The 12,691-nt window shown below is 58.8% G+C and overlaps 3 protein-coding genes across 7 annotated transcripts; all 3 read left to right on the plus strand.

Moving 5' to 3' along the window:
• The first annotated feature begins 72 nt into the window (after positions 1-72).
• Positions 73-9,663, plus strand: HYAL1 (hyaluronidase 1). 3 transcript variants are annotated; one of them, XM_019984399.2, is made up of 5 exons: positions 73-3,125; positions 3,600-4,523; positions 4,893-4,982; positions 5,165-6,849; positions 9,380-9,663. In XM_019984399.2, the coding sequence occupies exons 1-4, from the start codon at positions 3,105-3,107 to the stop codon at positions 5,480-5,482; spliced, it is 1,353 nt and encodes a 450-aa protein (XP_019839958.2). In that variant the 5' UTR covers positions 73-3,104; the 3' UTR covers positions 5,483-6,849; positions 9,380-9,663. The 3 variants fall into 3 exon arrangements, with proteins under 3 accessions (XP_019839958.2, XP_019839959.2, XP_070632771.1); XM_019984400.2 differs by lacking the exon at positions 9,380-9,663 and having other exon boundaries at positions 5,077-5,306; XM_070776670.1 differs by lacking the exons at positions 4,893-4,982; positions 9,380-9,663 and having other exon boundaries at positions 5,165-6,017.
• NAA80 (N-alpha-acetyltransferase 80, NatH catalytic subunit) lies at positions 5,567-9,663 on the plus strand. Its single transcript, XM_019984409.2, has 3 exons — positions 5,567-5,575; positions 6,643-6,849; positions 8,515-9,663. The coding sequence occupies exons 1-3, from the start codon at positions 5,567-5,569 to the stop codon at positions 9,460-9,462; spliced, it is 1,164 nt and encodes a 387-aa protein (XP_019839968.2). The 3' UTR covers positions 9,463-9,663.
• HYAL3 (hyaluronidase 3) lies at positions 6,728-12,553 on the plus strand. 3 transcript variants are annotated; one of them, XM_019984406.2, is made up of 4 exons: positions 6,728-6,849; positions 10,375-11,285; positions 11,639-11,728; positions 11,847-12,553. In XM_019984406.2, the coding sequence occupies exons 2-4, from the start codon at positions 10,392-10,394 to the stop codon at positions 12,120-12,122; spliced, it is 1,260 nt and encodes a 419-aa protein (XP_019839965.2). In that variant the 5' UTR covers positions 6,728-6,849; positions 10,375-10,391; the 3' UTR covers positions 12,123-12,553. The 3 variants fall into 3 exon arrangements, with proteins under 3 accessions (XP_019839965.2, XP_070632778.1, XP_070632779.1); XM_070776677.1 differs by having other exon boundaries at positions 6,849-7,261; XM_070776678.1 differs by lacking the exon at positions 11,639-11,728 and having other exon boundaries at positions 6,849-7,261.
• The last annotated feature ends 138 nt before the right edge of the window (positions 12,554-12,691 follow it).

Raw genomic sequence — 12,691 nt, forward strand, 5'->3', positions numbered from 1 at the left:
TTTGAGCTCAGAAGTGTCTCTGTGAGACTCTCTGCTGGGGACTTCTCATCTATAACACACGTTCACTGGGATCTGCAGGCCCGAGCTGCCTGCTCTAGCTGTCCTGCCAGGGCACTGGCCACTGGGAGCGGAGGGAGTCCCTTTCTACCCCAATAGCAAGGACCTGACGTTCTCCACATTGACTGGAAAGCGACTGGGTCCAGCCTTCTGTGGGCAGGGCCCTTGTGCTGCTCCTAAATGGTGCCGTATCCCCAGCTGGGCTGGTGCCAGTCTCCTCGCCTCGCCCACCCAGGGAGAAAGTGGGAAATGGATGTTTGATCTTCCCTGGCCGGGCAGGTAGCCAGATCGCTCCTCCCTGCTATTCTCAAAGGCAAGGGCGTCTCCTCCACTCCCTGTTCTCAAGGGCAGTGGACTTCAGCCACACGCACCTCTCCCCATCTGGGTCAGAGTCCTCCACCGGGTACGGTCAGGGGAAGGCCAACAGGGCACTGGGATCTGAATCATGAGGCCCACTCCCTGTTCCACTGCAAAGATGTATGATGGGGTGAGTGGGGGGCTATCCTCAATAGGCAGCTCTGGCCTGGCCATGAGAGAGCATAGCTTTTCCCCAGCTGTCCCAGGGGAGAGAAGGAGCGGCTGGAGCAGTCAGACCTGCTTCACTTCCTCTGCTTCTGTTGTGAGTTACCCTGGGTGGGGCGCTGCCCCTCCCTCCAGCCCTGGACCCACACCTGGATTCCTCCCATCCATATCAGTGAGGACTGAGCCCCTGCCCTCAGCTGACACCGACTCTGGGGAGACAGACTCAGAAAACTGCCACGAGGTGAGGAGGGCACCCCTGCTCAGGAAGTCTTGACACCACCACTGGGACTCAGGAAGCAGCCTCGAGGAAGGGCTTTCTACACTGAGTTTTGAATGAGGTGGGACAGTGATGCTGGGAACGAAGCACGGGCAGTCTGGAGGAAGACAGAGCACAAAGGGGGCTGCAGGATTAGAGGCGGGGGTGTGTCTGGGGGTCTGCCACAGGCTGCTCTAGAGTGGCAGCAGGCCTGATTTTGTCTGAGGGCGGTGACTGCCACCTGTTCAGTGAAGGCGCTGAGCCACACGCGTGCCAGGGCTGGGCGAGGTGCACCCCGGAACCACACCAACAAAGACAGCCATCCTCAGGGGTAGTTGTTTGGTCACGGAGCTGTATCCAGCCCTTTTGTGACGCCATGGACTGTAGCCTGCCAGGCCCCTCTGTCCATAGGATTTCCCAGGCAAGAATATGGGAGTGGGTTGCCGTTTACTTCTCCAGGGGATCTTTCCAACCTGTCTACTGCGTTGATTCTTTACCACTGAGCCCCCGGGGAAGCCTATATATTCAGGGGTATGATGGTGTAAAGGGAGATGCACAGTGGATGCTAAGACCAAGTCAGACACTGGATAGTGGAGAATGTTCCACAGAGAAGCATGCAGGCAAGAGGAGGGTGTGGTTAGAGCTTGGGGAAGCCATCCCCCCAAATCCAGAGAATGCTGGTGGGCTGGATTGTGCCGATTGCAGCCACAGGTTTCTGGGGGTAATATAGGAGTTACCTCAGTTTCAGGAGGTAGGGTGGAGCTTTGGGGAGAGGGGGTCAGGGGCTACCTTGATGGTCTCCTGTGCCCTCAGCCCTTGGGAGTTGTGCCAAGCTCTCTCATACTAATGCTTATCCCTCAGGGACCCTACATTCTGAACAGTCCCCAGCTACCACCGTCGTCGTTAGATCCCATGCTTGGGTCTGGCTGGTGTGCTCACAGCCCCCAACACTGGGGCCCTCCTCCCCTTCAGCCCTGCCCGCTTCATCCTAGCCAGCCTAGAGGACCAGTCCAGACGGCAGCCAACTGTGTCCCTGTTGCAGTAACCACTGTGCTGGGGGGCCATAAGCTCAAGTTCAGACTGGGCTGTAGACCCAGGCAGCGCGTTCCCCTGGACCAGGGATGTGATGCTTCCTTCACCCAAGTCGGGCAGGCAAGCCTGGGCCTGAGCACCTCGAAGGTCTCAGTTACTAGCATCTGAATCAGCAGACAAGGGAAATCACAAAGGAAAGAACAAGTGTGTCATCACTGATACCCTCGTGCTCCTCCGCGTGGCCACAGAGGCATGGGGTCGCGTGGTCATGAGACAACAGGGTCTCAAACACACCAGGTCCTGGGCACCGGGTCCCACACTTGCACATGCCCACTCTCCTGGAGTTTGTGGAGAGGCCCAGATGGTCACTAACTGGAGCCTCATCAAGGCACAGTCGCTGAGCCAGCACGCACACTAAGGGTGACGGCGCAGCCCTGACTTCAGACACAGGACCCTAAAGCAGGGGCGACTTACCCACTAGGCACAGCAGGCACAGGGCCACAATATGTATACAGGCCCACAAAAAATGTTTGAATTGTAATCAGAAGAAAAAATACATTAATATAATGAATTCCGTCTAGATTATACTGTCCTTATACCAATTTAGTTGTTTTTTACTACAAGGTTGTGAGAGCTTAGTTCCCTAATCTGAACCCCTGCCCCTGCATTGGAAGGGCAGAGTCTTAGCCACTGGACCACCAGGGAATTCCCTTAAAATGTTTTTTTTTTTAAGAAAGGCGTCAACAAAAGTGAAAGTGCCTAGTGCCCACAGATGTCATAATTCAACTCTGTGGGGAAAGCACCCAGACTCCAGTATTACAGACGAGCCTGCCCAGTGGGTTCTGCCACCGAGACAGACCCCACGCACCGCCTCCGCTTGCACCCCATCCCGAATAAACCCACCCCAGTCCTGCCACACAAAGCCCAGCCCCAGTGCTGACAGAGTGGGAGGGGCCACTTCCGGCCCAGTCCCACCTCCTACCCAGGGCTTTTTTTTTTTCTTTTTTTTTTGCTAGGCGTGCAGGGGTGGCTCAGCTGTCTGGCCCAGCCCTCTCACCCGGGGCCCGCCCCTCAGCCCGCCCCCAAACTGGGTGGAGTGACCCCCTACAAAAGCTCAGCGTTTCCAGCAGCAGTTTTCTTCCTCCAAGAGTGTTGGTGCGCCTGGTGCCAGACTTAAGGAACAGAATCTTGCTGATGCCTGCACAGGCCCTCGCCCTGGGGTCAGGAAGTTTGGAGAATGAGGCCTTTCAGCCTTGAGGTCAGCAGGGACAAGTGGGCAGACGAGGGTGTACAGAAGGGCTGGGTTGACCTTTCCTGCGGCACTGAGCGTCCCCTTCTCCAATGGCTGGCCAGGATTCCTGGCGGAAGAGACAGGGAAGCCCCTGCCTCCATCCGTCGGCCAGCCTTGGGGCTGAGGGCCTGGCTCTCAGCCAGGCTTCTCAGGACAGATGTCATGGCTTCTATGACCCCTGGGGAAGTGGGGGTGGGCGAGCTTAAGCCAATACAAGACCTGTAAGGGGGACCGAGGCCGGCCCAAGAGGCAAGTCGAGTGCGCCCTCTAGTGGCTCTGTTCCCCTCAATGCCTCTCCTTTGCCCTCTGACCACCCTGAGCCCTGCAGGTCCATACTTACCTGAAGCCAGAGCAGAAGTGGATTAATAAGGGACTTGTCCTGCCTGCCCTCAGGGATCAGAGAGTTCAAGGCCTGCTCTCTGCTTTGCCTTCCCTGGCCAGGTTTCCCTACACCTGCCCTGGGCTATGGCAGCCCACTTGCTTCCTGTCTGCACCCTGTTCCTGAACTTGCTCAGCATGACCCAAGGCTCCCGGGACCCTGTGGTCCCCAACCAGCCCTTCACTACCATCTGGAATGCCAACACCGAGTGGTGTATGAAGAAACACGGCGTGGACGTAGACATCAGTATCTTTGATGTGGTGACCAACCCGGGGCAGACCTTCCGCGGCCCTAACATGACCATTTTCTACAGCTCCCAGCTGGGTACCTACCCTTACTATACATCTGCTGGGGAGCCTGTGTTTGGTGGCCTGCCCCAGAATGCCAGCCTGAATGCCCACCTGGCCCGCACATTCCAGGACATCCTGGCTGCCATGCCTGAGCCTCGCTTCTCAGGGCTGGCAGTCATTGACTGGGAGGCATGGCGCCCGCGCTGGGCCTTCAACTGGGACACCAAGGACATTTACCGGCAGCGCTCACGGGCATTGGTACAGAAGCAGCACCCAGACTGGCTAGCTCCTCGGGTGGAGGCCGCAGCTCAGGACCAGTTCGAGGGGGCTGCAGAGGAGTGGATGGCAGGCACCCTCAAGCTGGGACAAGCACTGCGCCCTCAGGGCCTCTGGGGCTTCTATAATTTCCCTGAGTGCTACAACTATGACTTTAAAAGTCCCAACTATACAGGCCAGTGTCCACTAAACATCTGTGCCCAGAATGACCAGCTCGGGTGGCTGTGGGGCCAGAGCCGTGCCCTCTACCCCAGCATCTACCTGCCTGCAGCACTGGAGGGCACGAAGAAGACACAGATGTTCGTGCAGCACCGTGTGGCTGAGGCATTCCGTGTGGCAGCGGGTGCGGGGGACCCCAAGCTGCCGGTGCTGCCCTACATGCAGCTCTTCTACGACATGACTAACCACTTTCTGCCCGCGGTGAGTCTCCTGTGACCCCACCCACCCAGGACCTACCTTGCCAGGCCTTAGTCCAGCACCTGAGGCCACACAGCCCTGGGGCACTTTAGCCTCGGGGCACCTTCATCCATTCCCTTTCACATTCTTTGAGCACCTCCTGTGTGCCAAGTTCTGTGCTAGGCACAGACAATTCAACGTTCTTCAGAAAGAAATTGTCCCTGCCTGCATGGCACTCACAAGCTAGAGGGAGGCCAGGCTTGCCTCTGGCCACCAAGGCTAGAGCAGCCCCCGCTGGGGGTTATGAATTATTTGTCCCATCCAGTAGTGATACAGCAGCCTGCTGTGGGAAGCCAGGGAGGCCCCCTCGGAGCTATTCTGTCCTTTTCTCAGGAGGAGCTGGAACACAGCCTGGGGGAGAGTGCAGCCCAGGGTGCAGCGGGAGTGGTGCTCTGGGTGAGCTGGGTGAACACAAGCACCAAGGTGAGCTCAGGTCCAGGATGGGGGTGAGGGTGGGGGTGGGGGTGGGGCTGCCAGGCTGCCAGGGGAGACCCCAGCCCACCTTTTACTCCTGCAGCCTTGGCTGGCCAGGAGGCGAGTGCTTCAGTGTCCTAGGCGGACCCATGCATGGCCACGGTGTCCCTGATGCGCCCCTCCCCACCTAGGAATCATGCCAGGCCATCAAGGAGTATGTGGACACGACGCTGGGACCCTCCATCCTGAATGTGACCAGCGGGGCTCGTCTGTGCAGTCAGGTCCTATGCTCCGGCCATGGCCGTTGTGCCCGGCGCCCCAGTTACCCCAAGGCCCGCCTCATCCTCAACTCCACCAGTTTTTCCATCAAGCCTACACCTGGTGGTGGGCCCCTGACCCTACAAGGTGCCCTCTCGCTCGAGGATCGGTTGCGGATGGCAGTGGAGTTCGAATGTCGCTGCTACCGTGGGTGGAGGGGGACACGGTGTGAGCAGTGGGGCATGTGGTGATTGGCATGGGCACGCACTGAGTACCTGATGCAAGCTGGGCCTGGCTAGGTAGGGCTTTCCCAAGTCCAGGCAGTCACAGGAGTCATGGTTACAGTCAGAAGTCCACTCAGCCAGTGTCATGAGCATACACCAGTGTGCACACCTGCTTACAGACCAAGATAGCTGCATAAGGACACGGTGTGAGCAGTGGGGCATATGCTGATTGGCATGGGCACACACTGAGTACCTGATGCAATCTGGGCCTGGCTAGGGCTTTCCCAAGTCCAGGCAGTCACAGGAGTCATGGTTAGGCATCCAGTCACAGGAGTCATGTCAGGCATCCTGCCGACAGAGTCAAAAATACTTCCTCTGGAGACACTGAGTCAGTCTTCAAACAGAAGCAGTCACAAGCACTGACATTCGGGACTTCCCTGGCCATCCAGTGGTTAAGACACGGAGCTTCCACTGCAGGGGGCACGGGCGGAGACTAAGATCACGCATGCTAAGCGGTGCGGTTAAACAAATAACAAATAAATAAACTGACATTCACTGGGCATCTACTCTTTCCAAGTCCTGTGCTAAGCATTTTAAGTAGGCTAACTTAATTGAAACTGAGGCACACCCAGGGAGGGTAAGCACTTTCCCCAAGGTTGCACAGCCAGAAAACAGAGCAGCTGAGATTCAAGCCCGGGCTGCCTGGCCAGAGAGGTACAACCTTTTGTCTCCTACTGCTAAGTCGATGGTAACCAGCTCTGCACTGCACTCTGAATCCATTCAGAGGATTCTAACTTCAAAAGCTGTTTGTTGAGGGCCTAAAACGTCTAGGCGCTGGTATCCAGAGGGTACAGGAAAAGTTCTTTTCTCTCACTCAGATCTGATGTGTGTCCGAGGGCGGCTGCTTCCCAGTGTGGGGCCCAAATTTGAAGTAGAAGCGCCACTTGATTGTTTTCCACGCCGTGCAGGAGGGATAGCGTGAGCCCAGACAAAACTAAACTTTGGGCGAGACCTATCAGGCTGGGGCGGGGCGAGGACGGAAGCCCAGCCAACCCGAGATGGAGTCAGGCTCACTGGGAGCCAGGCCAGGATAAACTAGGGTGGGAGGAACAGAGCTAGAGGCCGGGTAAAGACCCAGTCTGCGTCTGGTCGGTGTTACGACCCGCCGGGCCAGGGGCGGGGCCTAGGCGGAGGTACATGGCGGCCGGGGCGGGGCCTGGCCGCCGGGAAGACCAAGGACTAGGCTGTGTGCCGCGGCCCGGGAGAGCTGCAGTTCGTCCGCCCTACCGCTAGGGGGTGAGCGCCGAGAGCCGGAGCGGTCCGAGCCAGAGACAACGAGATACCGATCCAGGAGAAGCGAGGACGCGGAGCATCCCGGAGCCCGGCAACAACATGTCAGTACTACCCCGTTCCCTGCGCGGCGTTCGTCTTCACTGTCCCCCCGCTCTCCCCGTCCGCTCCGCGCGGACAGTTCTCAAGTTGACTAGCCGCCCCGCACGCCCTTCTTGCGTCTGTCGTTCCCTCCCAAAGCATGCCGAGCCACACCTGCCCAGAGTCTAGGTTCCGAAACCCCCACCCCCAGACTCCACGGTTTGTCACCCACTGGGAGGAAGAGGGAAATCGAGGCAAGAGAGACTGCCGCCTCTGTCGGTGGACCCGGGAGCCCCGCCCCATAGTGGGTGGGGTCGGCATACAAGGGGTTAAGTCTGTGGGGGAAGTCTGGGGTTCCAGGCCCAGGGGGCGGATCCTGGGGCTTCCTCCCTCCAGGTCCAGGGGTGCAGCTGCTGGCGGAGGTGGCTGATGCAGGTGAGAGGCTTATAGCCCTCTGAATGTGACGGAAGGGGTGTGAGGGAAGGGGGCTGCCTGTTAACTGACCAGTGTGAAATTGGCCTCAAGCTCACAAGGTCTTCCTGGGGAGGTGGGGATGGGGAGGGAGCCAGCGCATCCCCTCTGAAGCAGGTGAGTAGAAAGATGGGGCCCAGAGGCCACCTGTCGCTAGAAATCCCCCAGCATAGACCCTCCTGCCAGCAGAACCTGAGGTGGGATGGGCAAGCAATGGAGTTTGGGGGCAGGAGGTCTGAGCCCCCAATCTGCTAGCCGTTAGACATCCCTGTGGGTGTAGGAAGGAAGCTGTGGTTCTTATCTAGAGTGGCTACGAAACAGACCTGTGGGGAACCAGGCTTGCAGGAGCCACGTTGCTGTATGAGCCAGGCCACTTCGGAGGGGCAGTTGGGTCCATATGCAATCAAAGTGTACCAAGCTGGGCCGTTTTGGGGAGGGAGCCATGGACTCTGTCCCCTAGGCAGGGAAAGCAGTCCAGGGAGGGGAAATTTGAGCCTGATGGGTGGGTGAATGGCAACCCAGGATCTAAGTGGCCAGCATGGCCCAGATGTTCAAAAAGTCTAGGACTTAGAGTAGGGAGTAGGGAGAGGGGAATTCCTGGGGTAGCTGTGTTTTCTCCAACGGTAACCTGAGGTTAAAGCAGGGGGTTGTGGCATCTAGTTTGCATGTTCTGTCTGATGGCTAGCCAGCTGCAATGGTGTAGGGCTGGATCTACTGTCCTGGGGAGGACAGAGTGGTAGCCGGAGCAGGCTGGGGCCAGGCCTCTTGAGTTCTTGGGCCCAGCCCTAGCCTTTAGCCCTCAGCCTCCATCCAGTATAAGGCAGAGCACCCTGGACCCATCCCCTGTGCGCTCCATCTGAATCAGCACTTCCAAGTATAAGGGATGGGATCCTCCAGGTCACCTGGGCCATCAGATGAGATCCAGGATGCATGGCCCTCCCTAGCACTCTGTCAGGCACTCCTGCCCCAACCCCATCCTCCCTTCTGGCACAACCCAGCATGGCTGTTATCCACAGGAGCAGCAATGTTGTGGTCTGAGGAGATCCCACAGCCTGGAGACTGTGGCCTTAATCCCCTGCCTGGCCCTGAGCCATCTGTACCCCAGGAGATGACCCTGGCTCCTGACTCAGCTGGGCCTGGATCCTACATGTAGGCAAGAACTGACTCTGAGCCCTGGCCGAGGCACGCTGATCCATAGCCTAGACACTGTGCACCAGGTGGGGCCGATCCTGAGTACCAATCCAGCCCAATTGACTCTGGATCCTGCGTGCCAGCCAGAGGTGACCCTGAGATCCAGCCTGGCCAAGCCGACCCTGGATCCTACACACCAGCCAGAGCTGACCCTGAGCCCCAGGCTAGCTGAGCTGACCCTGGTTTCCACATGCCATCCAGAGATGACCCTCAGTTCTGGTTCAGCTCAGCTGACCCTGGATCATGCACGCCAGCCAGAGGAGACCCCAGTCCCCAACCTGGTTGAGCTGACCTTGGAGCCTGTGCACTGCCGACCCGAACTCCTGGATGCCTGTGCCGACCTCATCAACGAGCAGTGGCCCCGCAGCCGCGCCTCCCGCCTCCACTCCTTGGGCCAGTCCTCAGACGCCTTCCCTCTCTGCTTGATGCTGCTAAGCCCCCGACCCATGCCAGAGGCAGCCCCCATTGTAGTGGGCCATGCCCGCCTGTCCCGGGTGCTGGACCGGCCCCAGAGCCTTCTAGTGGAGACCGTGGTGGTGGCCCGGGCACTGAGGGGCCGTGGTTTTGGCCGCCGTCTCATGGAGGGCCTCGAAGCCTTTGCTCGGGCCCGGGGCTTCCGCCGGCTACACCTCACCACCCATGACCAGCTGCACTTTTATGCCCATCTGGGCTACCAGCTGGGTGAGCCAGTGCAGGGCCTGGTCTTCACCAGCCGGCGACTGCCTGCCACCCTGCTCAATGCCTTCCCCAGGGCCCCCTTTCCCCGGTCACCCTGCAAGGTCACCCCTAGCCTGACTGCCCAAGCTGCCCCAAAAGTCCCCAAGGGGTCATCATCGCTGCCACCCCCTCCCCTGCCTGAACCCCTGACCACCTTACCCCCACCTCCAGCAGGGCCCCCTCCACAAAGCCTCCTGGAGACACAATACCAAGACCTGAGAGGACGCCCCATATTCTGGATGGAGAAAGACATCTGAGGCTATTCCCAGGGCAAGATGCTGTCTTTCTGGGTCAGTTGACTGCCCACAACAGTAGCAGCTTCAGCCCACTGGCCATCCCTCAGCTTCTAGCCCCTGAGGGCAGCTTCCTGAGGCATGTTTCCTGAGTGCCAGTGGAGATGGCACCATGGCTGTGGCTCAGAGCTCTGTGTGGCTGAATAAAGGCTTGTTGGGTGTGTCTGTGACAGTGTATTTGTTGACCCCCACCCTCACCTCCCAGTCATTTCTTAGGTCCCCTATCCCTGCAGGAGCCCCCTAGTGCACCTTGGCCTCAGGGCCATGGATGGAGGGCAAGCCCTTGCTTCTCTCACTCTGCCTGCCTCAGGCGTCAAGGTGTTTCTTTCCACCTTCACTCATCACTGTTCGCTAAGCACCTGCTGTGTGACAGACCCTGGACTGGACACAGGCAGGGAGGAACTAGACAGATAGGGTGTCAACTCAAGGGATAGGGCAGGCGTAGAGTGACAGGGCCTCTGCTGGGACAGTGGGAGCTCAAATGTCCTCACTGCACTTGCGCCAGAAGATGATGTCATAGCAGAGACCTGAGTGCTAAGTAGAAATTAAGTCAGGCAGAGTGGAAGTTGAGTGTTCTTGGGGCAGGAAACAAAATGGGCAGAGGGAAAAAGGGGACTTGTGAGAGCTGAGGGTGGGAGAGGTGTCAGAGGGCACAGCAGTGCCATGGTAGAGATGGACAACACGGGAAGGGAGATGCCCAGGCCAGCTTGGGCTGGGGTTGCTCTGAGAGGTCTACGAGACCCCTTAGGAACCTTGCTTTCCTTACCCCCCTTCCTTGTGAGGAGGAGCTAGAGGAGTCTTCCCAGCTTGGTCTGCTGTGGGGAAGGCGTGGCCATGGCCATGGACTCTTAAGCTCACACCCCTTCTCTCCTGCAGGTTTCCATCCCTGGGGCATGACCATGCAGCTAGGCCTGGCCCTGGTGCTAGGGGTGGCCCTGTGCTTGGGGTGTGGCCGATCCTTGCTGCAGGCCCCTGCACGCCCCTTCTCGGTGCTGTGGAACGTCCCTTCAGCACGCTGTAAGAACCGCTTTGGCGTGCCCCTGCCACTCGAGGCCCTGGGCATCTCAGCCAACCGTGGCCAGCATTTCCACGGCCAGAATGTCACCATCTTCTACAAGAACCGGCTCGGCTTCTACCCCTACCTTGGGCCAAGGGGCACAGTTCACAATGGGGGCATCCCACAGGCTGTGCCTCTGGGCTGCCACCTGGCACGGGCTGCCCATCAGATCCGCCACAGCCTGTGGCCGGGCTTCGCTGGCCTGGCAGTCCTGGACTGGGAGGAGTGGTGTCCACTCTGGGCTGGGAACTGGGGCCGCCGCCAAGTCTATCGGGCTGCCTCCTGGGCTTGGGCACAATGGGTATTCCCCAACCTGGATCCCCAGGAGCAGCTCCACAAGGCCCGTGTTGGCTTCGAACAGGCAGCCCGTGCACTGATGGAGGACACGTTGTGGCTCGGCCGGGCACTGCAGCCCCAGGGGCTCTGGGGCTTCTATCGCTTCCCAGCCTGTGGCAATGGCTGGCGTGGTACGGCTTCCAATTACACGGGCCACTGCCATGCTGCTGCCGTGGCCCGCAACACCCAACTGCATTGGCTCTGGGCCGCCTCCAGCGCCCTCTTCCCCAGCATATACCTCCCACCCAGGCTACCACCTGCTCACCACCAGGCATTTGTCCGATACCGCCTGGAGGAGGCCTTCCGTGTGGCCATTGCTGGGCACCCACATCCCCTGCCTGTCCTGGCCTATGCCCGCCTCACACACCGGAGCTCTGGGAGGTTCCTGTCCCTGGTGAGTGAAACTGAAATCTACAGGTCTGATGGGGAGGCATGACATTCTCTGAGTGGAGGGGCTGAGAAGCCCCTCAAAGAGGCTCAGGGCCAAGGGGCCCTCCTCTAGAGGTGGAATCAGATCATGGCAGTGAGCCATGAAAGTTCTTGAAGGTAGCTGCTGCTGCTAAGTCGCTTCAGTTGTGTCCGACTCTGTGCGACCCCAGAGACGGCAGCCCACCAAGCTCCCCAGTCCCTGGGATTCTCCAGGCAAGAACACTGGAGTGGGGGCAGAGAGCTGCTAAGCCAGGGCAGAGGTAGGGCCATAAAGGAGCTGGGCACTCCTGCCCTGGCTTAGCAGCTCTCTGCCCCCAGGATGAACTTGTGCAGACCATTGGTGTGAGTGCGGCACTGGGGGCAGCCGGCGTGGTGCTCTGGGGGGACCTGAGCTTCTCCAGTTCTGAGGTGATCATTGCCCCACCTCCAGCCTGCCACACAGCCCATGCTGGGGTCCCAGAGACAGGGAAAGACCATGGCAGGGCCATGGGACAGGAGCATTGATACGTCCCTCCCTTGTCCTCAGGAGGAGTGCTGGCATCTCCATGACTACCTACTGGGCACCCTGGGTCCCTATGTGATCAACGTGACCAGGGCAGCCGTGGCCTGCAGTCACCAGCGGTGCCATGGCCATGGCCGTTGTGCTTGGCAAAACCCAGGACAACTAGAAGTCTTTCTGCATCTGCAGCCAGATGGCAGCCCTGGAGCTTGGGAGTCCTTCAGCTGCCGTTGTTACCACGGCTGGGCTGGCCCTACCTGCCAGGAGCCCAGGCCTGAGCTTAGGCCTGAAGAAGCACCATAAAGCCAGGAGTCACCTGCCCCTGACCGTCTTGTTCCTGCTGCCATTTTTCCAGTCCTGAAGGGAGGACTCTGTCCCCCTCTTGTTATATGTAGCTTATTGTCACTTCTCCCATGCACATACCCCACTTCCCATAGCACCCCTGGGGAGTGAAAGAGGCCAGAAGAAACACACCATTTTAAAACCAGAGGCCCTCTGAGATCACCTGATCCTCCTGACATGAAAGCAGCCTCAGGAAAAGTCAGTATGCCAAAAGGTTAAGGTTGCCAGCCCAGGGCTCTGTTCTACACCTCACTGAGTCTGCGCAGAGGTCACAGGAGACCCGTCCAGGGATGGGGGAGGCGGCCCCCAAGGAGATTCTGGCTAACATCTGCTAAGTGCTAAGCTGTTCCCTCTACTCTGCTTTAATCATAAAGTTACTTTTTCTCCCACTGCCTGAGGTTTGGCTGGTCCCGAGTTCTTCCAAACCCACCACCCTTCCCGTGGTGAGCGTCCTGCTGCAAAATGCAGACATGCGGGTCCTGCGTGGTGGACAGCACAGTGCGGGCAGCTTCAGAGTTAATGACTACACG

The sequence above is a fragment of the Bos indicus genome, chromosome 22 (genome assembly GCF_029378745.1).
Source record: "Bos indicus isolate NIAB-ARS_2022 breed Sahiwal x Tharparkar chromosome 22, NIAB-ARS_B.indTharparkar_mat_pri_1.0, whole genome shotgun sequence".
Classification (NCBI taxonomy): Eukaryota; Metazoa; Chordata; class Mammalia; order Artiodactyla; family Bovidae; genus Bos; species Bos indicus.

Excerpts from the sequence above, each read along its gene's own strand:
- HYAL1 (XM_019984399.2), top strand. The coding sequence starts at position 3,105 with ATGAGGCCTTTCAGCCTTGAG. Across the intron at positions 3,126-3,599 it reads TGAGGCCTTTCAGCCTTGAG|GTTTCCCTACACCTGCCCTG; the intron begins GTCAGCAGGGAC and ends TTCCCTGGCCAG. Across the intron at positions 4,524-4,892 it reads CTAACCACTTTCTGCCCGCG|GAGGAGCTGGAACACAGCCT; the intron begins GTGAGTCTCCTG and ends TCCTTTTCTCAG.
- NAA80 (XM_019984409.2), top strand. Across the intron at positions 6,850-8,514 it reads CCGGAGCCCGGCAACAACAT|GTGGGGCCGATCCTGAGTAC; the intron begins GTCAGTACTACC and ends ACTGTGCACCAG.
- HYAL3 (XM_019984406.2), top strand. The coding sequence starts at position 10,392 with ATGACCATGCAGCTAGGCCTGGCCCTGGTGCTAGGGGTGGCCCTGTGC. Across the intron at positions 11,286-11,638 it reads CTGGGAGGTTCCTGTCCCTG|GATGAACTTGTGCAGACCAT; the intron begins GTGAGTGAAACT and ends CTCTGCCCCCAG. Across the intron at positions 11,729-11,846 it reads TGAGCTTCTCCAGTTCTGAG|GAGGAGTGCTGGCATCTCCA; the intron begins GTGATCATTGCC and ends CCTTGTCCTCAG.